Source organism: Chelonia mydas, chromosome 7 (assembly GCF_015237465.2).
Source record: "Chelonia mydas isolate rCheMyd1 chromosome 7, rCheMyd1.pri.v2, whole genome shotgun sequence".
NCBI lineage: Eukaryota > Metazoa > Chordata > Testudines > Cheloniidae > Chelonia > Chelonia mydas.
In genome coordinates this window covers 74,296,128-74,317,610 of record NC_057853.1, presented here as the reverse complement: position 1 = coordinate 74,317,610, position 21,483 = coordinate 74,296,128, and the positions used below count along the sequence as shown (strand labels likewise).

The 21,483-nt window shown below is 44.3% G+C and overlaps 1 protein-coding gene across 1 annotated transcript in view; it reads right to left on the bottom strand.

Moving 5' to 3' along the window:
* The window catches only part of BICC1 (BicC family RNA binding protein 1), a 226,618-nt gene that overhangs the window by 140,460 nt on the left and 64,675 nt on the right, over positions 1-21,483 (bottom strand). Inside the window, exon 2 of the mRNA XM_037904912.2 lies at positions 12,149-12,195. Within this exon, the coding sequence (XP_037760840.1) occupies positions 12,149-12,195 (47 nt within the window). The remainder of the gene's footprint in view (positions 1-12,148; positions 12,196-21,483) is intronic.

Genomic DNA, 21,483 nt, shown 5'->3' with positions numbered 1-21,483 from the left:
CCTCCTGCACAACGCAGGCCACAGAATTTCACCCACCACTCCTGCAAAAAACCTCACACCTATATCCGTGCTACTGAAGTCCTCAAATCGTAGTTTAAAGACTTCAAGGAGCAGAGAATCCTCCAGCAAGTGACCTGTGCCCCATGCTACAGAGGAAGGCGAAAAACCTCCAGGCCCAGGAAACCAGCTCAAAGTAACTATCCATTGTTCAGCCCAGGAAAAGACAATGACGGGCCATTAGAGTTAATAGGGAGAGATTAAGACATCCAGCTATCAAACCAACAGGAAATTTCCCTACTCTGAATAGTTATGAGTCATCATGGACAGAGAAAAAAGGAAAATGCCTTTTAAAAGCAGGCTTCGGACAGAGAGTGCGAATCCAGACAGTGAGGCCTGGTCTACACGACGAGTTTGTCGGATTTAGCAGCGTTAAATCGAATTAACCCTGCACCCATCCACACAAAGAAGCCATTTTTTTCGACATAAAGAGCTCTTAAAAATTATTTTTGTACTCTTCCCTGAGGGGATTAGCGCTGAAATCAACATCGCCGTTTCGAATTAGGGTTAGTGTGGACGCAATTCAAAGGTATTGGTCTCCGGGAGCTATCCCACAGTGCACCATTGTGACCGCTCTGGACAGTGCTCTGAACTCTGATGCACTGGCCAGGTGTACAGGAAAAGCCCCGGGAACTTCTGAATCTCATTTCCTGTTTGGCCAGGCGAGCTCATCAGCACAGGTGACCATGCAGTCCCAGAATCGAAAAAGAGCTCCAGCATGGACCAAACGGGAGGTACTGGATCAGATCACTGTATGGGGAGAGGAATCCGTGCTATGAGAACTACGTTCCAAAAGACGAAATGCCAAAACATTTAAAAAAATCTCCGAGGCCATGAGGGACAGAGGCTACAGCAGGGACACAACACAGTGCAGCGTGAAACTTAAGAAGCTCAGACAAGCATACCAGAAAACCAAAGAATCAAACGGATGCTCCGGGACAGAGCCCCAGACATGCCGCTTCTAAGCTGAGCTGCATGCAATTGTAGGGGGGGCCGCCACCACTACCTCACCCCGTCTGTGGACTCCGATGATGGGGTACTCTCCGCCAGGCCTGAGGATTTTGCGTACAGGGAAGATGAGGAGGAGGACAACGAGCTTGAGGAGAGCACACAACACACCATTCTCCCCGACAGCCAGGATCTTTTTCTCACCCTGACTGAAATACCCTCCCAACCCAACAAAGCTGGAGAAGGGACCTCTGGTGAGTGTACCTTTTTAAATACAATACATGTTATAAAAGCAAGCGTTTTTTAATGATTAAGTAGCCCTGAGGACTTGGGATGCATTCGTGGCCAGTACAGCTACTGGAAAACTCTGTTAACGTGTCTAGGGATGGAGCGGAAATCCTCCAGGGACATCTCCATGAAGCTCTTCTGGAGGTACTCTAAAAGCCTTTGCAGAAGGTTTCTGGGAAGAGCAGCCTTATTCTCTCCTCCATGGTAGGACACTTTACCACGCCATGCTAGTAGCAAGTAATCTGGTATCATTGCATGACAAAGCCTGTCAGCGTATGGTCCTGGTGTTTGCTGGCATTCAAGCAACATCCGTTCTTTATCTCTCTGTGTTATCCTCAGGAGAGTGACATCATTCATGGTAACCTGGTTGAAATAGGGGAATTTAATTAAGGGGACATTCAGAGGTGGCCATTCCTACTGGGCTGTTTGCCTGTGGCTGAAAAGAAATCCTCCCCGCAGTTAGCCACGCGGTGGGAGGTGGGGGGCCATTGGTGCTGAGCTGTTCGCGTTTGGCTAGGAGGGATCGTCCCTGATACCAGCCACGTGGTGGGGTGAGGGGTAAAGCAATCATCCCAGAGAACTGGATGGGGTGGGGATTAGTTTGATTTCTGCTGCTGCACGTTAAACAGGAAAACCTCAGCACTAAATGGCCAATTCAACGGGTTTTGTTTGGTATGGGAGAGGAGGGTGCTACTGTTATGAAGGCTGCAGAAGCCGAAAGACTGTGGCTTACCATGGCCGCCTGCAAGCCGAATTCTGTTGCCCGGCACTGCATACGTGATCTCTAACACCAAAGCCACAGGCACTCAATATAAGATGCAAAATGCGACCTTGTACCAAAATCACATGTGCTATGTAATATGAATAGTGTTGTTCACCGTGAAAGTATATCCATTGTTCTGTAAAATGTATCTTTTTAAATACTTCACTCCCTTCTTTTTCTTCCAGCAGCTGCAAATGTTTCAAGCCTCCCGCCTCCGTCCCAAAGGCTATCTCAGATAAGGCGGTGAAAAAAACGCACACGCGATGAAACGTTCTCTGAGCTCATGCAGTCGTCCGGCACTGACAGGGTTCAGCAAAATGTGTGGAGGGACACAATAGCAAAGTACAGGAAAGTGGCCGATGAACGTGAGGAGAGGTGGCGGCAGGAAGATCAGAGGAGGCATGAGGCAACGCTGGGGCTACTGCAGGATCAAACTGACATGTTCCGGCACCTGGTGGAGGTTCATGAACGGCAGCAGGATCACAGACTGCCGCTGCAGCCCCTGTTTAACCGCCCTCCCTCCTCCCCAATTTCCACAGCCTCCTCACCCAGACGCCCAAGAACGCGGGGGAGGGGGGCGGGAAGGCGGCTCCGGGCAGCCAACCGCTCCACCCCAGTGGACAGCCCAAGCAACAGAAGGCTGTCATTCAAGAAGTTTTAAAGTGGCCTTTTCCTTCCCTCCTCCCCTTCTCCCACACCCCACCCAGGCTACCTTGTGAGTTACTCCCTATTTTTATAATCAATTAATAAAGAATACATATTTTTTAAATGATAGTGACTTTATTTCCTTTGCAAGAAAGCTGTGATTGAAGCGGGGAGGGCGGGTGGCTTACAGGGAATTTAGAGGCAACCAAGGGGGCGGGTTTTCATCAAGGTGAAACAAACAGAAGTGTCACACAATACCCTGGCCAGTCACGAAACTGGTTTTCAAAGCTTCTCTGATGCGCGGTGCTTCCTGCCGTGCTCTCCTAATCACCCTGGTATCTGGCTGTGTGTATTCAGCGGCCAAGAGATTTGCATCAATCTCCCACCCCGCCATAAATGTCTCCCCCTTACGCTCACAGATATTGTGGCGCACACAGGAAGCAGCAATAACAATGGGAATATTGGTTTCGCTGAGGTCTAACCGAGTCAGTAAACTGTGCCAGCGACCCTTTAAACGTCCAAATGCACATTCTACCACCTTTCTGCAGTTGCTGGGCCGATAGTTGAACAGCTCCTTACTACTGTCCAGGGTGCCTGTGTATGGCTTCATGAGCCAGGGCATTAAGGGGTAGGCTGGGTCCCCAAGGATAACTATAGGCATTTCAACATGCCCAACAGTTATTTTCTGGTCTGGGAAGTAAATCCCTTCCTGCTGCCGTTTAAACAGACCAGAGTTCCTGAAGATGCGAGCATCATGAACCTTTCCCAGCTATCCCACATTGATGTTGGTGAAATGTCCCTTGTGATCCACCAGTGCTTGCAGCACCATTGAAAAGTACCCCTTGCAGTTTATGTACTGGCTGCCCTGGTGGTCTGGTCCCAAGATAGGGATATGTGTTCCGTCTATCGCCCCACCACAGTTAGGGAATCCCATTGCAGCAAAGCCATCCACTATGACCTGCACATTTCCCAGAGTCACTACCTTTGATAGCAGCAGCTCAATGATTGCACTGGCTACTTGCATCACAGCAACTCCCACAGTAGATTTGCCCACTCCAAATTGATTACCTACTGACTGGTAGCTGTCTGGCATTGCAAGCTTCCACAGGTCTATTGCCACTCGCTTGTGAACTGTGAGGGCTGCTCTCATCTTGGTATTCTTGCGCTTCAGGGCAGGGGAAAGCAAGTCACAAAGTTCCATGAAAGTGCCCTTACGCATGCGAAAGTTTCGCAGCCACTGGGAATCATCCCAGACCTGCAACACTATGCGGTCCCACCACTCTGTGATTGTTTCCCGGGCCCAGAATCGGCGTTCCACAGCATGAGCCTGCCTCAGTAACACCATGATCTCCAAATTGCTGGGGACCACGGTTTTAGAGAAAAGTGTGCTCATGTCCTCATCACCATGCTGCAGTCGCGTCCTCGCCTGGTTTTTCAGGTGCTGGTTCTACATAAACTGCACGATAATGTGCGAGGTGTTTACAAAGGTCATAACTGCTTCTGTGAGCTGAACAGGCTCCATGCTTGCTGTGCTATGGTGTCTGCTCAGGCAATCCAGGGAAAAGGACGCGAAATGATTGTCCGCTGTTGCTTTCATGGAGGGAGGGAGGGTTGACTGACTACATTTACCCATAACCACCCATGACAAATTTTTGGCCCCATCAGGCATCAGCCCAGAATTCCAATGGGCAGCGGGGACTGCGGGATAGCTACCCACAGTGCACCGCTCAGAATGTCGATGCTTGCCACGGTACTGTGGATGCACACTGCCGAATTAATGTGCTTAGCGTGGACACATGCACTTGACTTTATACAATTTGTTCCCAAAAATCGACTTCTGTAAAATCGGAGTACTTTCGTAGTGTAGACATGGCCTGAGGAACAGTCTCTATGTGGGAGGCCATCCATGAACACTAAATCCCCACCACATTTGGGGGCAGGGTGACCATACTTCCCTATGCTGAATATGGGACACCTGGTAAAATTACTGATATTTAAGCAAGTTCAACATCAATCAATCAGAACTATGCAGTACAAATGTTCAAATTAACATCAAGGGACTGGGCCCCTGTTGAAAACACATACTGCGTAGTTGGATTATTTTTATTTACCTATCTTTAAAGCTTTAGGGTTCACACAGGAGAGGTGACACACACGAACTCTCATACACCTCTCTCACATGGGGAGGGAGGAAAGGGGTAAGAAGGAGAGAGACATGATGACGGACCTGACCCTCCCTGCATGGTGCTCTCCACCCTCTATGCCTGGCTGAGCCCCCAGCATGGACTCGCCTCTCCTGGAACCAGGTGCCATGTCTTCCCGAGGCAAGAGGGTCACATGACTCCCATGCCCCAGATTTCTGACAGGGTTCACACCAGAATATGGCTCCCAGCCGCAGCCTTTTGGTACTGTGTGGGAGGGAAGGGACGGGACCTGCTTCCAGCCGTGGCGAGGGAGGGAAAGGGATGACTTGACCCTGTGTTTGAAGAGTTCATCTCTTTCCCTCCCACCCCTCCATGGCTGGAAGCAGCTTGTCCCTTCCTGCTCACATAGTGTTGAAAGGCAGCTGCTGGCCACTGACATAACCCAGCTGCCTCCTGTCCCCTGGCTACATTGCAGGCATGAAGGGATTAAGCCCTAAGGATGCATTGTGCACCAGGGCCCAGGGAACCTGACTGCAGGGCAGGTCGGATAAAAATCAATGACTTTAAAAAAAAATTGGATTTTTAAATAGGTTTTTTCCTCAAAAATCTGACCTAAAGATAGTTTTAATTAAGACACATTATAGTTCAAAGATATCTCATCATGGAATAGGGATTATAAATTCTAATTCTACAGTATGGGACACTATATTCATGTAGTATTTAAGAAAAGTTTTGTAAATGAGTTACAACAGTTCACGGATTAGGGAACCCAATCTTATGGGGTTCCCCAGGCTTCTGTACAGATTATTAAGGTTAATCTTTGTATCTACCCAATGGGACTCAGTGCTCAGTCTAGAAGATACCATCAGAGATGCTTAGTTTTGCAGTTCTCAAAGTGTGGATTTGTGTCTCCAGAGGAAACATGCTTGTTATAAATAAATAAATAATATATAGAGGTGAGAAACAACAGACATCAACTCTATTGTCCCCCTGCAAATTTGTTTACACAGAGTCAATCCCTTACCTCTCTCAAAGGGCAAAGTTTCAAAAAGTTCAATGAATAGAAGATTGTGGGGGGCAGAATAGATCTGGAAAAGGAGAAGTCATCTGGAGATAAATGTGAGAAACGAGGGACATATGCTTGTTTTGTTAAAATATTATATGTTTGCTCTTGAAGAAAAAAATCCAGAATACTTAACGTTGTTGTTTTAGTTAAATAAAACTATTTAAATGTCTGTCTGGTGATGTTCTCCTCCTAATACAGCATGGCAAGAAAATCTTCTATGAAGTCACTGGGAGGTGAACTATCTGCTTCAATTGCCTTTGGTAAATGAAATAACCAATCATTCATTCATTCCCTGATATAGCTGTAAAACTAATCTGAAACGTTTTCAAAATAAATCATTGTTTAAAAAACGTATAGTATGTACCTTCTAAAAATGAAACCTATATCTATCTCTGAGTTGTGAAGAATATGTATTAAGGTTATAACAACCAACAAGAACGCACTTTTATGTAGAAAACCATGATTAAATCTAGTCTTCCTGATTAGTGATTTAAATCAATTTGATTTAAATCAAATCCACCCTGCTGCAGAGGCTTCAGGAAACCCGGGGAGAGAGGTGGCTCAGTAGCAGAGGGTGCCTAGGGGACAGAGCAGCCACACGCTCCCTGGGGGCAGGACCTTGGGTGCGGGGGGGGGGGGGGGGGGTGAAGAGTGTGTCTAGCCCCTGCCTGGGGGGCTGCTGTGGAGCCTGCAGTGTTGGTGCGTTAACAGGCTGGAAATCGCTCCCCCCACCGCCACTCCAGAGCTAAGTTGAGGGGTAGAGAGGCTTCCCTGTGCCAGCACTATGCAGGACTTTGACACATGCAGGGTTTGGCTCCTCCTGGCCAGCATACCAGGCCCAAGGGTCTTGGGCTTTCCCGAGGCTCCAGCCCAGCCAGAGGCAGTGAAGGAAGGAAGGAGACTGCCCAACAGGCTGTTGATGAGCTGAGCGCACCAACCAGAGGCTGGTTCTCCGCTCAGTGATGGGAGAACTCTGCTCAGTGCCCCGCCAGGGGGGATCTGGAGGAACAGCAAAGCTGAGAGGTGGGATGGGGCAAAGCAGGGAGAGGACAGCAAGAGGGGGAGCACATAAAGGCCAATGGGTGGGCAGCAGAGGTGACACGTATCCCGCCACTGCCTGGCCCCTGCCTGCACTCACCAGCTGCCACAGCATGCAGCCACCACCGGCCGGAAACAAGACGGGGGCAAGGCCCTGCTGGCCGAGACCCAGCATGCAGCTGGGGCTGAGCTGGCAGACCAGGCAGGGGAGCAGCCAGCCCCGTCAGCAGCCTTGCACACCCACCCCCATCGTAAGTCACTGGACCCTCCCACTCACTGCTGGTGGGCGGGCAACTGGTGAGCAGGGATCCGGCCAGCAGCAGGACCCATCAGTACTGATGGGTAGGGAAGGGGGAGACAGAAAATATGGGACAAGTTGCCCATTTGTAAGAAGAAGTTGGGACTTAAATTCAGGACTGTCCCTTTAAAAAGGGTTGTCTGGTCCCCTATCTGGGGGTATGCAATTAAACTGTTCAAAGGCAATAGGTAAAACTTTTACTAAAAAAGCGATTTCATCTAATATGAAAGTGTAAAGCCTGAGATTGCTTCTTCATGTTTATTTTCTGTGTCACTTGTGTATGTTTGCTTTCCATTACTATTTCATCTCTGAACATGTGGTTTTTCTGTTAAATAAACTTTGTTTATTTTTACCCCAAGCTGGTCTCTGGTGTGTAAACTATGTGAAGTGTGTGCACCAAAGTAAGCTGGAGGCTAATTTCACTCCTTCAAAGTTGATGAAACAGAGGGAGACAGACAGTCCGAGTATCTGGTACTACAGAGCTCGGGGAGGAGGCAGTCCGAGTATCTGGTACTACAGAGCTCGGGGAGGAGGCTGGACGGGAGGGGCTGTTGGTGTCACCTTGCTAGGAGAAACTATGCTGGTGCCAAGATGAGACTTTGTGCTTGTGAGCAGGCTACTGGTGTCAGGGAATTGAACCATAGCTGAACAGCATAAAAGCCCCTAAGGTTACAGGGCACTGGTGACAGAACCCATTGATCCTTAAAATGTCACAGAGTGTAATTTATATTATTTCAGTGACAATCACGAAAATCTGTTCTTTCTGGCAAAATATGCACCTCAAATCACTAAATTAACCGTGTGTATATTTTTAATCAAATTGCTACAGAATTTCAAAAGGAAGTTATATAGCTCAAACTATACTTAGCCCCAAAGAATCTTTACTCAATTTACATCCCATTCTTCCACATCTAAAGGAAAACATTCCTTACAAATTCTTTGTTCCTCTTTGTGATAGAAGTAGAAACAGAACATGGAAAATGTGGTGTTGGTTCCAGGATATTGAAGAGATGAGCTGAGTGTGGTAATATCTTTTACTGGACCAACTTCTGTTGGTGAGAGACGCAAGCTTTTGATCTTACACAGAGCTCTTCCTCAAATCACTCTCTCACCAACAGATGTTGGTCCAAAAAAAGATATTACCTCATCCACCTTGTCTCTCATGGAAAACGTGCCATTCAAATAAAACAAAATATATATCTGCAAATGGAATATAATGGGGGGGGGGGGAAGGGAAGAGAGTCACTGAAGTAACTTGCTTTCTCCAAATGTATTAACTTCACAGATCCATACTAAGATCACATGCCCTACCATGGAATGATTTCAAAGCAGCCATTCTGAGAGCATGGCGAGGCCCTCCATTCCAGCATTCTAAAACAACATGAATAGATGTCCTTATTCGCCAACTGTCCCTTGGATCCTGTACAACCGTGACACAGCCTTTACATCTCCAGGGCAAAAGATCATGTCAATAGGTATCCATAAAGGTGGTAATACACGCAGAGAACAAAACTTACTTCAGTAAGTAACCTCTTTTCACCTTTATGATACGGTCTTTACAGACTCCCACAAAAGAAACTAGCTAGCAACGACAAGGAGGTCTGGGTGGATTACTACTAATTGAAAAGTGAACAAATATACTGCTCCCCTGCATGGAAAATCCAGTCTAATCTGGACTCAAAAGAATACTTTTGTAAAGGTAAGAAATGAATTCTAGATAGAAGCTTTGTGGAATCAATTGGCACACTGCAAAAGGATTCTGCAGAAGCTACTGCTCAGTGTGGATAAAAATTGATAATTGTATTTAATAAAAACAGATTTTTTAATATAAATACAAGTTTATATTTAAAAATGAACCTATTTAAAATTAAAATGTGAAATGGTGACAAGCTATATTAAGGCCTAAATTTACTATAAATTATACTATATAATATTAATATATTAAAATCATTTACATTAAATTTAAAGAGCAATATTAAGCAGTACATGTTTGCTGCTGAAGTTATAGAGTCAAACCACCAAAATGTTGGAAATGACTGGAACCAGAGGTGATGCGTGGGGAGGAGAGGAGGCTCACGGGGTCACATGCCCCTTGGCTTTTACTGAGCATGCTCACATGGACTGAGTATGCCCAGTAACACTGCTGAAGCTGGCTGCCCTCACTCTGTACCTCCGCCCCCAACTATCAGCACGCACAGGTCATCTCTTCTTGGAACCAGAGATTGTTGAAATCCTAAAACAGCTTTTGAGAACAGTAGTCTTTTCTGCATGTGCAGGGAGGATATTTTCTTTATTTTGGTTTATTTAACTAGTTCAGTTCAATGACTATTCATTCAAGCTAGTTCATACAAAGTTAAGGAAGCAACTAGTTGTTAAAAATACAGGAAAGCTTGTTTTCATCTTCCAATCTATGAATAGAAGTAGGCGTGAGAGGATAAGTCTGGACTGTACTAGTATTAAGGTTAAAACCCATTTCTGATCAAAGCTTGTGTATGCATGGAATTTGTAAATAAAAGCTAAGGCTACCATTAATCTTTTGTTGCTGTCCATTAATTTTCACTCCTAAAACAAATAAACCAATTTCTTGAATCTATCATTCAATAACTTCTCAGCAAGAGCTTCAAATTCTGGTATAATTTTTTAATCAGGTAGAACCAAGAAATCATAGAATATTTGTATATCAACTGGTTGTATAAAAAACATCATGGACTAAACAAACTCCAAGCAATTTCCAAATCAAAGACTGTTTGACACTACTTGTTCTCTACAGTACAGAGTACACAGCAAACTAAACCTAAAAGCATCAGGACATATAGACCTCAATTAAAATAACCTTCATAGAACTATTTACAACTGGTCTTGAAAAAGTATTTGCATAACTCACTTTAACATTCATTTGCTACCAATTTTTCTTCTCTTTGTGGTTCAAATGCTATCAGACAGTTTTTTTAATCTTCTATGTTGTCTCTGCAACTGTCTAACCACACGCCCTCACTGTGAGACACGCAAATTTCCCTCTTAGAGACACTCAACGTATTTTATAAGAAAACTTGTTCCTAATCATCCTAGAATCTAAGTTCCAAGTCTTGTCAATGTTTGAAACTGCAATGAAGCATTATACTAGTCTAACACTACTAATGCAACTTAAAGGTGGTTTTGGGTTTTTTTATTTTTTTGTTGGTTTTTTTTAGACACACGTTAGACTTCACAACATCATCTAATAAAACTCTAGAATTATAAAATAGATTATGGTAATAATGTATAGTATGTTTTGTATAACAAGCCAGAACATTGTTAAATCTGGATAGAATCATTTAAATCTGGAGGAGCTGGAGAGGACATGTTGATACAAATGATCAAACACTCAACCATTCAAGTGACAATAAAGAAAAAAGTCTGCTATGCAGGACTCCAGTCACCTATTTCGTTCAGTAGTTTGATGGACCATTCCTGTTTCATGCGATAATACAGAAACCAAAACCAACTAAAAGGTTTAACACAGGGGTAAGCAACTAATGGAATGCATGCCGAACGTGGCACGCGAGCTGATTTTCAGTGGCACTCACACTGCCCGGGTCCTGGCCACCGGTCCCGGGGGCTCTGCATTTTAATTTAATTTAAATGAAGTTTCTTAAACATTTTAAAAACCTTATTTACTTTACATACAACAATAGTTTAGTTATATATTATAGACTTATAGAAAGAGACCTTCTAAAAACGTGAAAATGTACTACTGGCGAAACCTTAAATTAGAGTGAATAAATGAAGACTCGACACACCAATTCTGAAAGGTTGCTGACCCCTGGTCTAACAAATCCTGGCCGCACTGAAGAAGTCAGTGGCAAAACTCCCACTGGCCTCAGATAGGCCAAGATTTCATCCTTTGAATATTCAGAATAATTGTTGCCATTTCGTGGATGTTCAGTTATGCCTTTTGTTCGTGACACTCAAAGAGCTGCACCGAGACTGACATTAACAAGGAAAAATATCTGTAATTTTGTTTCTTTGAAGTTATCTCACATGATTGTCACTCAGGGGGTCATGCTGCCAGTTCAAGACGTGACCAAATTCACCTAACTAAAGATTGTTGACCCTAAAAGGAAAGCGTACACTCTTCTCCTGTCCTTACCCATGAAATACAAAGGCCAGTTTCACACCTCTAGATCACGCCGTCTCATCCTCTGGGAAGTTTCTCTAATTTCATGGGAAGCAGAAGCCTCCCAAAAACAAATCAGCTGATAAAAATGAACTATAAAAGACATAAAAAGTTTTCGAATTCAAGAACATTTTGAAAGATTTAAGAAAGAAAAATATTACTTCCAGAAGAGGACTCCTCATGACTATCTGAGAATATACATTCTACAGCATATTTGGGAGCAAAAGGGCAATAATGTTCAGTTACTTAGGTAGTCTTCTCTCAGGGTGATGTAACTCAATTGAAGAGGATAAAAAAAACAGACTTCTGTTCAAGACAACTTGACAATGTCTTCCGTATTGCAGCTGTTTGTTGGCCTTCATGTAATTTCATCTTGCCCTCACTATGTATGTACATCTATCTAACAATGGGCTCTGAAAGAACATATTTACAATCAAACTTACTATACTGTTTACTTTTTGATACATACCCTGTAATAAACTGAGATTAAATCTATTATATGTTATACATATGATACCAAATATACATTCTACTAAAAAACTATGGTAACAATAAAAAAAAGGGTTAATAATCACCATGGTTAGGAAATTAAGGAATATTGTGGAAGTTACATCAAAATATTCATTAGAGAGAGCGCTAAACTAAATATCAATTTCACCATAATTTGAAGTATAATTCTTCCCACAATAATGTATCGAATTACTGTACTTATCAAATGTAGGATTGTAACAAAGAGGTTTCTTACCTTCTGAAAAAAATCTTCCCCACTTTTGCCTTTGCCCTCAGCAGCAGCTGTGAATAAAATGACATTTGTTAACAAAATAAATCTAAGAAATAGTTTTACAGCAGCAAACTTTTAATACTATTTGACCAGAGTACTACTGAAAGGTAAATTCACACACATGCCAATTTATTTCACTTTAACGTTTTGCACTATTGTGAAATCATAACCAATCATTGTTCAACTACTCATTTTTCTTATTTAGTATGCAAATAGCTTTATAAAGAGGGACTAGTGTCTAGAACAGGGGTGGGCAAACTTTTTGGCCCGAGGGCCACATCTGGGTGGGGAAATTGCTTGCAGGGCCGGGGCAGGAGGTTGAGGTGCGGGGGGGGGGGGGGGGGGGGGGGGGGAGGGAGTGCGGTGTGCAGGAAGGGGCTCAGGGCAAGGGGTTGGGGCAGGGGAAGGGTGTATGAGGGGGCTCATGGAAGGGGGTTAGGGTGCAGGAGGGGTGTGGAGTGCAGGAGGGGGCTCAGGCCAGGGGGTTGAGGTGAAGGAGGGGTGCACGGTGCCGGAAGGGGCTCAGGCAGGGGGATGGAGGGTGCAGGAGGGGGCTCAGAGCAGGGAGTTGGGGTGCAGGAGGGGTGCAGGATGCGGCCGGGGGCTTAGGGCAGGCAGTTGGGGTGCAGGAGGGGTGCAGGATGCGGCTGGGGGCTTAGGGCAGGCAGTTGGGGTGCAGGAGGGGTTCAGGCTCTGCCCCAGCGAGGCTTACCTAGAGGGGCTCCAGGGCGGTAGCGGCGCACACCGGGGCCAGGGCAGGCTCCCTGCCTGCCTTCCCAGCCCCACGCCACTCCGGGAAGCGGCTGGCACCATGTCCCTGCGTGGCCCCTGGGGTGGAGCACAGGGCTCCGCGTGTTTCCCTCGCCTGTGAGTACCTCCCTCAAAACTTCCACTGGCTGCAGTAACCTGTTCCTGGCCAATGGGAGCTTTAGGGAAGGTACCGACATGCAAGAGCAGCATGTGGAGCTCTCTGCTGCCCCACCCCCACGAGCTGCAGGGACGTGATGTGGCCACTTCTGGGAGTGGCGCGGAGCCTGCAGCAGTGGCAATCCAGCAGGCCAGATCCGGCCCGTAGTTTGCCCACCCCTGATCTAGGGCAATGAGTTCACGCAATCCATTGTCTCTGGAAACTTAGGCTATGTCTACACTACCCATGGTAAGTCGACCTACGCTACGTGAGATCTATTGATGGTAAGTCGACGTACCTTAGGTCAAGTTACTGTGGGGTCTACACCACGGGGGTCAACGAAAGAAACTCTCCCATTGACTTACCTTACTCTTCTCGTGTGGGGTAGAGTACAGGAGTTGACTGGAGAGTGATCTGCTGTCAATTTGGTGGGTCTTCACTAGACCCACTAAATCGACCGCCAGTGAATCAATCTCAGAGCGTCAATCCCGGCTGTACTGTAGACCTAGCCTGAGATTTAAGTTCTGGCAGAGGGCTGTATTTAGTTCCTATTGAAACTAATAAGAATGGGTTCAGGCTCTTAATTTAAAAATGAAGATTTATTTTGTAGCCTCCGTCTAATCATTCATTCATATCATGCAAACAACAGTGATTGATTAATTGGTCATCTCTGCTCAAAAGTAGTCTAGGACCAGAAAGACACAGGATTTACAAATCAAGATTAGTAGTGAACTGCAAAGCAACAGTGACCATTAAGTTAAACCCTGAAACATGTTCAACAATACTACTAACTGGTTTTAAATTAACTATTTTTAAATGCTAACCTTAAAAGCTTTTATCTTAAATATTTTTATCCTTTATGTAATCCTCTTGGTACTTCCTGGCTCATTTAACTGTCAATGTATCACCACAAATACCAGAAGCCTTTTTGAATCCCATGCATAATTCATGGTATTTGTGCTGTGAATAAATGATGAAACAGCTATATTTATACAGTGAATTTCCAAGGTAAAAAATTTAATTAAGTATTTTTATTTAACACTAACAGACTTCAAGCTACAGATATATAAAGAGTTTTTTATATTATTTGTGATTTATTTATGCTACAACTTCACACACTATTTAAAACACACTGGATATTCCAGAACAAAGTTAATTATTCCCAGACAAACACTTAGTTAAGACGGAATTCCCACTGGAACTACTTGCTCCTTAAACTTCATTACAGTGTTACAGCAAAAACTCTAAATGGTCATTCTGCTTTTCGTATGAGTACTGTTCACATAGAGAATGGAGATCCAATACTCCCACAGCCTGCCCTTCGACTATGGAAGAGAAATTACAACATTTTTCATCTCTCTTCAGTATTCGGAGAACACTCTCCCACTACATGACAGAGAACCCAATCTACAAAATTATTACATATTGATTATACATATTTCTTTCATCATCTCAAGTTGAGAAGGACACAACTCTGCAGATATAAACCAGACCCGTCTTTAAAAATCCAGGTTGCAGGTCTCAAAACAACAAGAGAATTAAGCCTCACTACTTCCCACAGACTAACAAACTGAACTCTATTGAAATCTATTTCATTTTCATTTGTGATTAAGGATGTGAAAAGTTTCTCAATATATTGTAACACACCTAACATCAGCACCTAGTACTAAAAGCTTAGGCACATGAGAAATGCTCATGTGCTGATAGAGTGCAAAATTAAGAGTGGGTGTGGTATAAGATCTTCAACCACAGCTCACTGTACAGTACCTTGACATTGTAAAGTACCTTGACAGACAGCTGCAGCAGCACAGGAACCAGCAAACAGAGCTGTAAACGGGGGAGTTTGAGTGGGAGTTCTGTTGGAGGAAAAGACTAACAGGATTTAGGTGGGAAGGCTACGACAGATACAGAGGCAGCAGTGGGAGTGACCCAAGTAGTGGAAGACACAATGAAGATGGCTGGATGTGGAAGCTGCGACATGTACATGATCCTGGAGGGGGTACCTGGAAAGAGCTTTGTCTCCATGAAGTGCCGCCTGATAGAGCTGATGGAAGAGAAGAGCAGAGGATTGGAGATGCAGGTCTTTGGTTGGAGCGTAGCAGGGGGTTCAAGCAGATTATAGAGCAAAGACATGAGGCAGCTGAAGGGAAAAGCTCAGACTTGCAGATGGAAGGAGGACTGAAGAATTCTGAGGGGAGACTGCTGGGTGAAGAAAATGGACAGTGGAAGCATGTGACTAAGAGAACCAGGCAAAGGAAAAGACAGGCTAGTGAAGGAGAAATAGAGCTCAGGAAGAGGTTTGCGGAGTTGGAAAATGAAGAAGGGGCACAGCAGGTGGTCACTGAAGGTGAGAGGGCAAGGAAGAAGAGAAGAGCAGCTAGTCCTATAGGAAGAGGGCAAGAGTCAATAAGAGATAACACCACCAAATATGAGCCCCAGGAGGATACGGGATGGGTTGCAGAGGATCGCCAGGAACAATAGGAATCGAGAGGACTTGCAGCCAGATGGAACAGGGGATAGACTGGAGAATCACACCATTGCCAGGAAAAGGCAGGTCTACGTGATTAGGGACTCATTACTGAGAAGACTAGACAGGCCTGTAACCAGAGATGATCCGGAGAACAGAAGGGTGTGCTGTCTTCAGGGTGCTAAGATACGGGATGTGGACCTGAGGCTGAGGAGGAACCTAAGGGGAGCGGGAAGAATTCATTGATTGTCTTTCATGTGGGAACAAATGATACGGATAGATTCTCACTGGAACGTATCAAGGGAGACTATGCCAGGCTGGAGAAGACGCTTAAGGAAATCGAGGCTCAGGTGATCTTCAGTGGGATTCTGCCTGTTCCTAGAGAAGGGAAACAAAGGTGTGACAAGATTATGATGTTCAACAGATAGCTCTGCAAGTGGTGCTATAAGGAGGGCTTTGGGATGTATGGCCACTGGGAGGCATTCATGGACAGAGGACAGTTCTCTTGGGATGGACTGCATCTGAGTAGGGAAGGAAACAGACTTCTAGGATACTGGCATAACTGATTAAGAGAGCTTTAAACTAGGAATTTGGGGGAGATGGTTGGGAGATGTCCAGGTAATCTCCACGCCGGATTTTAGCATTGAGAGGGAAGAAAACAAAGAAAGGATACAGCCGTGGGTAGGAGAATGGCAATAAGGAGGAAGGGTAGTGTGGATACCAGTCTAATAGGTCATGGCTATAGAATGTCCGTGCCTAATCAGGTAAAGAATGTGAACGAGGCCAAACAGCAAAAATTAAGATGTTTGTAAACCAAGGCGAGGAGCCTCGGTAACAAAATGGAGGAACTAGAGCTACTGCTGCAGGAAGTGAAACCAGATACTACAGGGATAACAGAAACATGGTGGAATAGTAAGTCATGACTGGACTTCAGCTATTGAAGGGTATGTTCTGTTTAGGAAAGGCAGAAATAAAAGGCAAAGGTAGTGGAGTAGCATTCTATATCAGTGATGAGGTAGACTGTAAAGAAATAAGAAGTGATGGAATGGATAAGACAGAGTCTGTCTGTGCAAAAATCACATTGGGGAAGAAAACTACTAGATCCTCCCCTGTGATAGTACTTGGGGTGTGCTATAGACCGTCGGGATCCAATTTGGGTATGAATAGAGCCCTCTTTAATTTTTTAATGAAGTAAATACTAATGGAAATTGCGTGATCTTGGGAGACTGACTTCCCAGGTATAGACTGGAGGACGAGTGCTCGTAATAATAGGGCTCAAATTTTCCTGGATGCGACAGCTGATGGATTCCTTCATCAAATAGTTGCTGAACCGACTAGAGGGGATGCCATTTTAGATTTGATTTTGGTGAGTAGTGAGGACCTCATAGAAGAAATGGTTGTAGGGGACAACCTTGGTCTGACGCAGCAGGAAGGGGCAAGTGTTGACCTGGGAATGTGGCAGGGGAGTTTCACTGGGGATGGGATACCCGAGAGCCTGTAACCTGAGCCAGGAGGGGGAGGGGTAGGTAGCACCTCTGCCCAGGAAACTGGACAAAGGCTGCAGGAGAGAGCCTGCTGGGGAGGTTTTGGTTTCAGTTTGGTGCTGGGTGGTGGAACACAGGGAACCACAGGGCTGGGGCCTGACCTCCCTGCCCCCCAGAAGGACTTGACTGAGGGGTCGTGGTTGTACCCACAAGCTCTGTTTTAGACTATGTTCCTATTGTCCAATAAACCTTCCATTTTACTGGGTGGCTGAGAGTCACAGTGAATCCCAGGAAGAGGGGTGCAGGGCCAGGGCTCCCCCACACTCCGTGACACTTGGTTCAAGTGATCATGAGCTAATTCAGTTCAGACTGAATGGAGGGATAAACAAGAATAAATCTGCAACTAGAGTTTTTGATTTCAAAAGGGCTGACTTTCAAAAATTAAGGAAATTAGTTAGGGAAGTGGATTAGACTGAAGAATTTATGGATCTAAAGGCAGAGGAGGCCTGGGATTACTTCAAGTCAAAGCTGCAGAAGCTATCTGAAGCCTGCATCCCAAGAAAGGGGAAAAAAATGCATAGGCAGGAGTTGTAGACAAAGCTGGATGAGCAAGCATCTCAGAGAGGTGATTAAGAAAAAGCAGAAAGCATACAGGGGTGGAAGATGGGAGGCATCAGCAAGGAAAGCTACCTCATTGAGGTCAGAACATGTAGGGATAAGGTGAGACAGGCAAAAAGTCAAATAGAATTGGACCTTGCAAAGGGAATTAAAACCAATAGTAAAAGGTTCTATAGCCATATAAAGAAGAAGAAAACAAAGAAAGAAGAAGTGGGACTTCTAAACACTGAGGACAGAGTGGAGGTCAAGGATAATCTAGACATGGCCCAATATCTAAACAAATACTTTGCCTCAGTTTTTAATAAGGCTAAAGAGGATCTTAGGGATAATGGTAGCATGACAAATGGGAATGAGGTTATGGAGATAGATATTACCATATCTGAGGTAGAAGCCAAACTCAAACAGTTTAATGGGACTAAATCAGGGGGCCCAGATAATCTTCATCCAAGATTATTAAAGGAATTGGCACATGAAATTGTAAGCCCATTAGCAAGAATTTTTAATGACTCTGTAAACTCAGGGGCTGTACCGTATGACTGGAGAATTGCTAACGTAGTTCCTATTTTTAAGAAAGGGAAAAAAAAAAGTGATCCAGGTAACTACAGGCCTGTTAGTTTGAAATCTATAGCATGCAAGATCTTGGAAAAAATTTTGAAGGAGAAAGTAGTTAAGGACATTGAGGTCAATGGTAAATGGGACAAAATACAATGTGGTTTTACAAAAGGTAGATCGTGCCAAACCAACTTGATCTCCTTCTTTGAGAAAGTAACAGATTTTTAAGACAAAGGAAATCCAGTGGATATAATTTACCTAGATTTCAAAAAGGCATTTGATACAGTGCCACATGGGGAATTAGTTAAATTGGAAAAGATAGGGATCAATATGAAAATTGAAAGGTGGATAAGGAATTGGATAAAGGGAGACTACAGCGGGTCATACTGAAAGGTGAACTGTCAGGCTGGAGGGAGGTTACCAGTGCAGTTCCTCAGGGATAGGTTTTGGGACCAAACTTATTTAATCTTTTTATTACTGACCTCGGCACAAAAAGTGGGAGTGTGCTAATAAAGTCTGCGGATGATACATAGCTGGGAGGTACTGCCAATTTAGAGAAGGACAGGGATATCATACAGGAGGATCTGGATGACCTTGTAAACTGGAGTAATAGTAATAGGATGACATTTAATAGTGAGAAGTGTAAGGTCATGCATTTAGGGATTAATAACAAGAATTTTAGTTATTACCTGGGAATGCATCAATTAGAAGTAATGGAGGAGGAGAAGGACCTTGGAGTATTGGTTGACCACAGGATGACTATGAGCCGCCAATGTGATATGGCCGTGAAAAAAGCTAATGTGGCCTTGGGATGCATCAGGCGAGGTATTTCCAGTAGAGATAAGGAGGTGTTAGTACCATTATACAAGGCACTGGTGAGACCTCACCTGGAGTACTGTGTGCAGTTCTCGTCTCCCATGTTTAAGAAGGATGAATTCAAACTGGAACAGGTACAGAGAAGGGCTACTAGGATGATCCGAGGAATGGAAAACCGTCTTATGAAAGGAGACTCAAAGAGCTTGGCTTGTTTAGCCTAACTAAAAGAAGGTTGAGGGGAGGTATGATTGATCTCTATAAATATATCAGAGAGGTAAATACCGGAGAGGGAGAGGAATTATTTAAGCTCATTACCAATGTGGACACAAGAACAAATGTATATAAACTGGCCATCGGGAAGTTAAACTTGAAATTAGACAAAGGTTTCTAACCATCAGAGAACTGAAGTTCTGGAATAGCCTTTCAAGGGAAGCAGTGAGGGCAAAAGACCTATCTGGCTTCAAGATTAAACTCGATAAGTTTATGGAGGAGATGGTATGACGGGATAACATGATTTTGGCAATTAATTGGTCTTTAAATATTCATGGTAAATAGGCCCAATGGCCTGTTAGATGGGGTGGGATCTGAGTTATTACTTTTCTGTGTATCTGGCTGGTGAATCTTGCCCACATGCTCAGGGTTCAGCTGATCGCCATATCTGGGGTCGGGAAGGAATTTTCCTCCAGGGCAGATTGGAAGAGGCCCTGGGGGTTTTCCGCCTTCCTCTGTAGCATGGGGCACGGGTCACTTGCTGGAGGATTCTCTGCACCTTGACATCTTTAAACCACGATTTGAGGACTTCAATAGCTCAGACATAAAGTTAGGGGTTTGTTACAGGAGTTGGTGGGTGAGATTCCGTGGCTTGCGTTGTGCAGGAGGTCAGACTAGACGATCATAATAGTCACTTCTGACCTTAAAGTCTATGATTCTGTGACATCCAGACAGAGGAAGAAGCTGAAGATTGCAAGACATTTTTTGAAGGAGAAATGGATGACCCTCCTGTCTTCTCAGTCTTTGCGAGGTATTGTTGAGTTTATTAAAGTGTTACAACATTTTCTATGTAAGTTAACACCCTACCAATAAGCAATACATACATTTATTTATAATATGTTTGGAAGGTGATATATTGTGACCCAAGAGCCCCTTTATGCCAACTGGCAAAGGGCACACCCAACTAACTGTCAGAATATTTACTCAATGTCTTGCAAGGTAGGCATATGTAAACTGGACATACACAGGTCAAGAATATTATTGTGCGATGTACATAAGGGATGCAGATAAAAAGTTGGGTATGAGTGCTGGAAATATATGTTCTTAAAGCATATTGTGGAAATAGTTAGTAAACTACTTGAGAAAGGAATGTGGATCTCCCTTTCTGTAGTGATCAAGCTAACAGGCAGAGAGAAAACAGCATGACTTAATTTCAAGCAAAGGACAATGAGAGCACATTTGCATCTTATGCAAACAAAGGGAGCAAGCCAATCCAGAAAGCAAGTTGAGCAGAGGATGAAGAAGGGGCTTGATGCCTGCACCCGGAAGAACAAGAGCATGGAAGAGGAATTTTGTCTGGGTTAACTTTTCAAAGAATACATTTCAAAGGTTTTCTGGGCTTAAAAAATGGAAGAAAGGGGACGCTTGTGTTATCCATCACTGAGGGAACACAGGGTCAGCACCCTCTGATTCTGTGAATGGTGGATCCTCCTGCCTGAGGAGCTGGAGATGCTGATAGTTCAAAGTAAGAAAGAAAGCTGCTAAGCCAAAAAAATATAGTCTGATAAAATTAAACTTTCGACACTAGAAAGCGTGTGGCTTTTGTTTTGTTTGCAACCATACCCGTCTCTTTTTCTCTTGCTTAGTATCACTTAAATCCATGTTCTTCATTAATAACCTTGTGCCTAGTTTTACTATAACCAATTCAGGGCTGTGTATTAAAGTAAAACATGGGCCCTCAGCTAAACTGACAGGCTGGTGCGTGCAGTCTCTTTGGTAATTTCTGTGAGTGGTCAGTGAAAAAGGGCTGGACACTGCAAAGAGACATCTCTGAATGTTACCTACAAGGCAAGGTTTAAACTGACAGAGAGAGTCTCGATGACTTTGCTGGTGAGGCAGACAGACTGATGTGGCAGTAAAAGCTCCAGCAAAGCTCTCTTGCTGAGGCAGAAGGGTAACACAGTCGCTTACATTTCTGGCACCCCAAGTGTATATCACATATATAAAACAACATTTTAATTTTTTTCTGATAAATAGCCTGCTGTGTATCAGGAGATCTGGTCATGATTCTCCCTGCTGTGTTATCACACATAGAAGATATGCACAACTGTGGCTCAAAACATTATGCTAACTCAGTAGTTCAAAGACAGAGCTTGAATGGTTGAAACTATTCTTACAGGTAGAAGAGAACAAAATCCCTGAGGATAATCAAGGTGCAGAATCACAAGGACTAGCTGAGACAGGA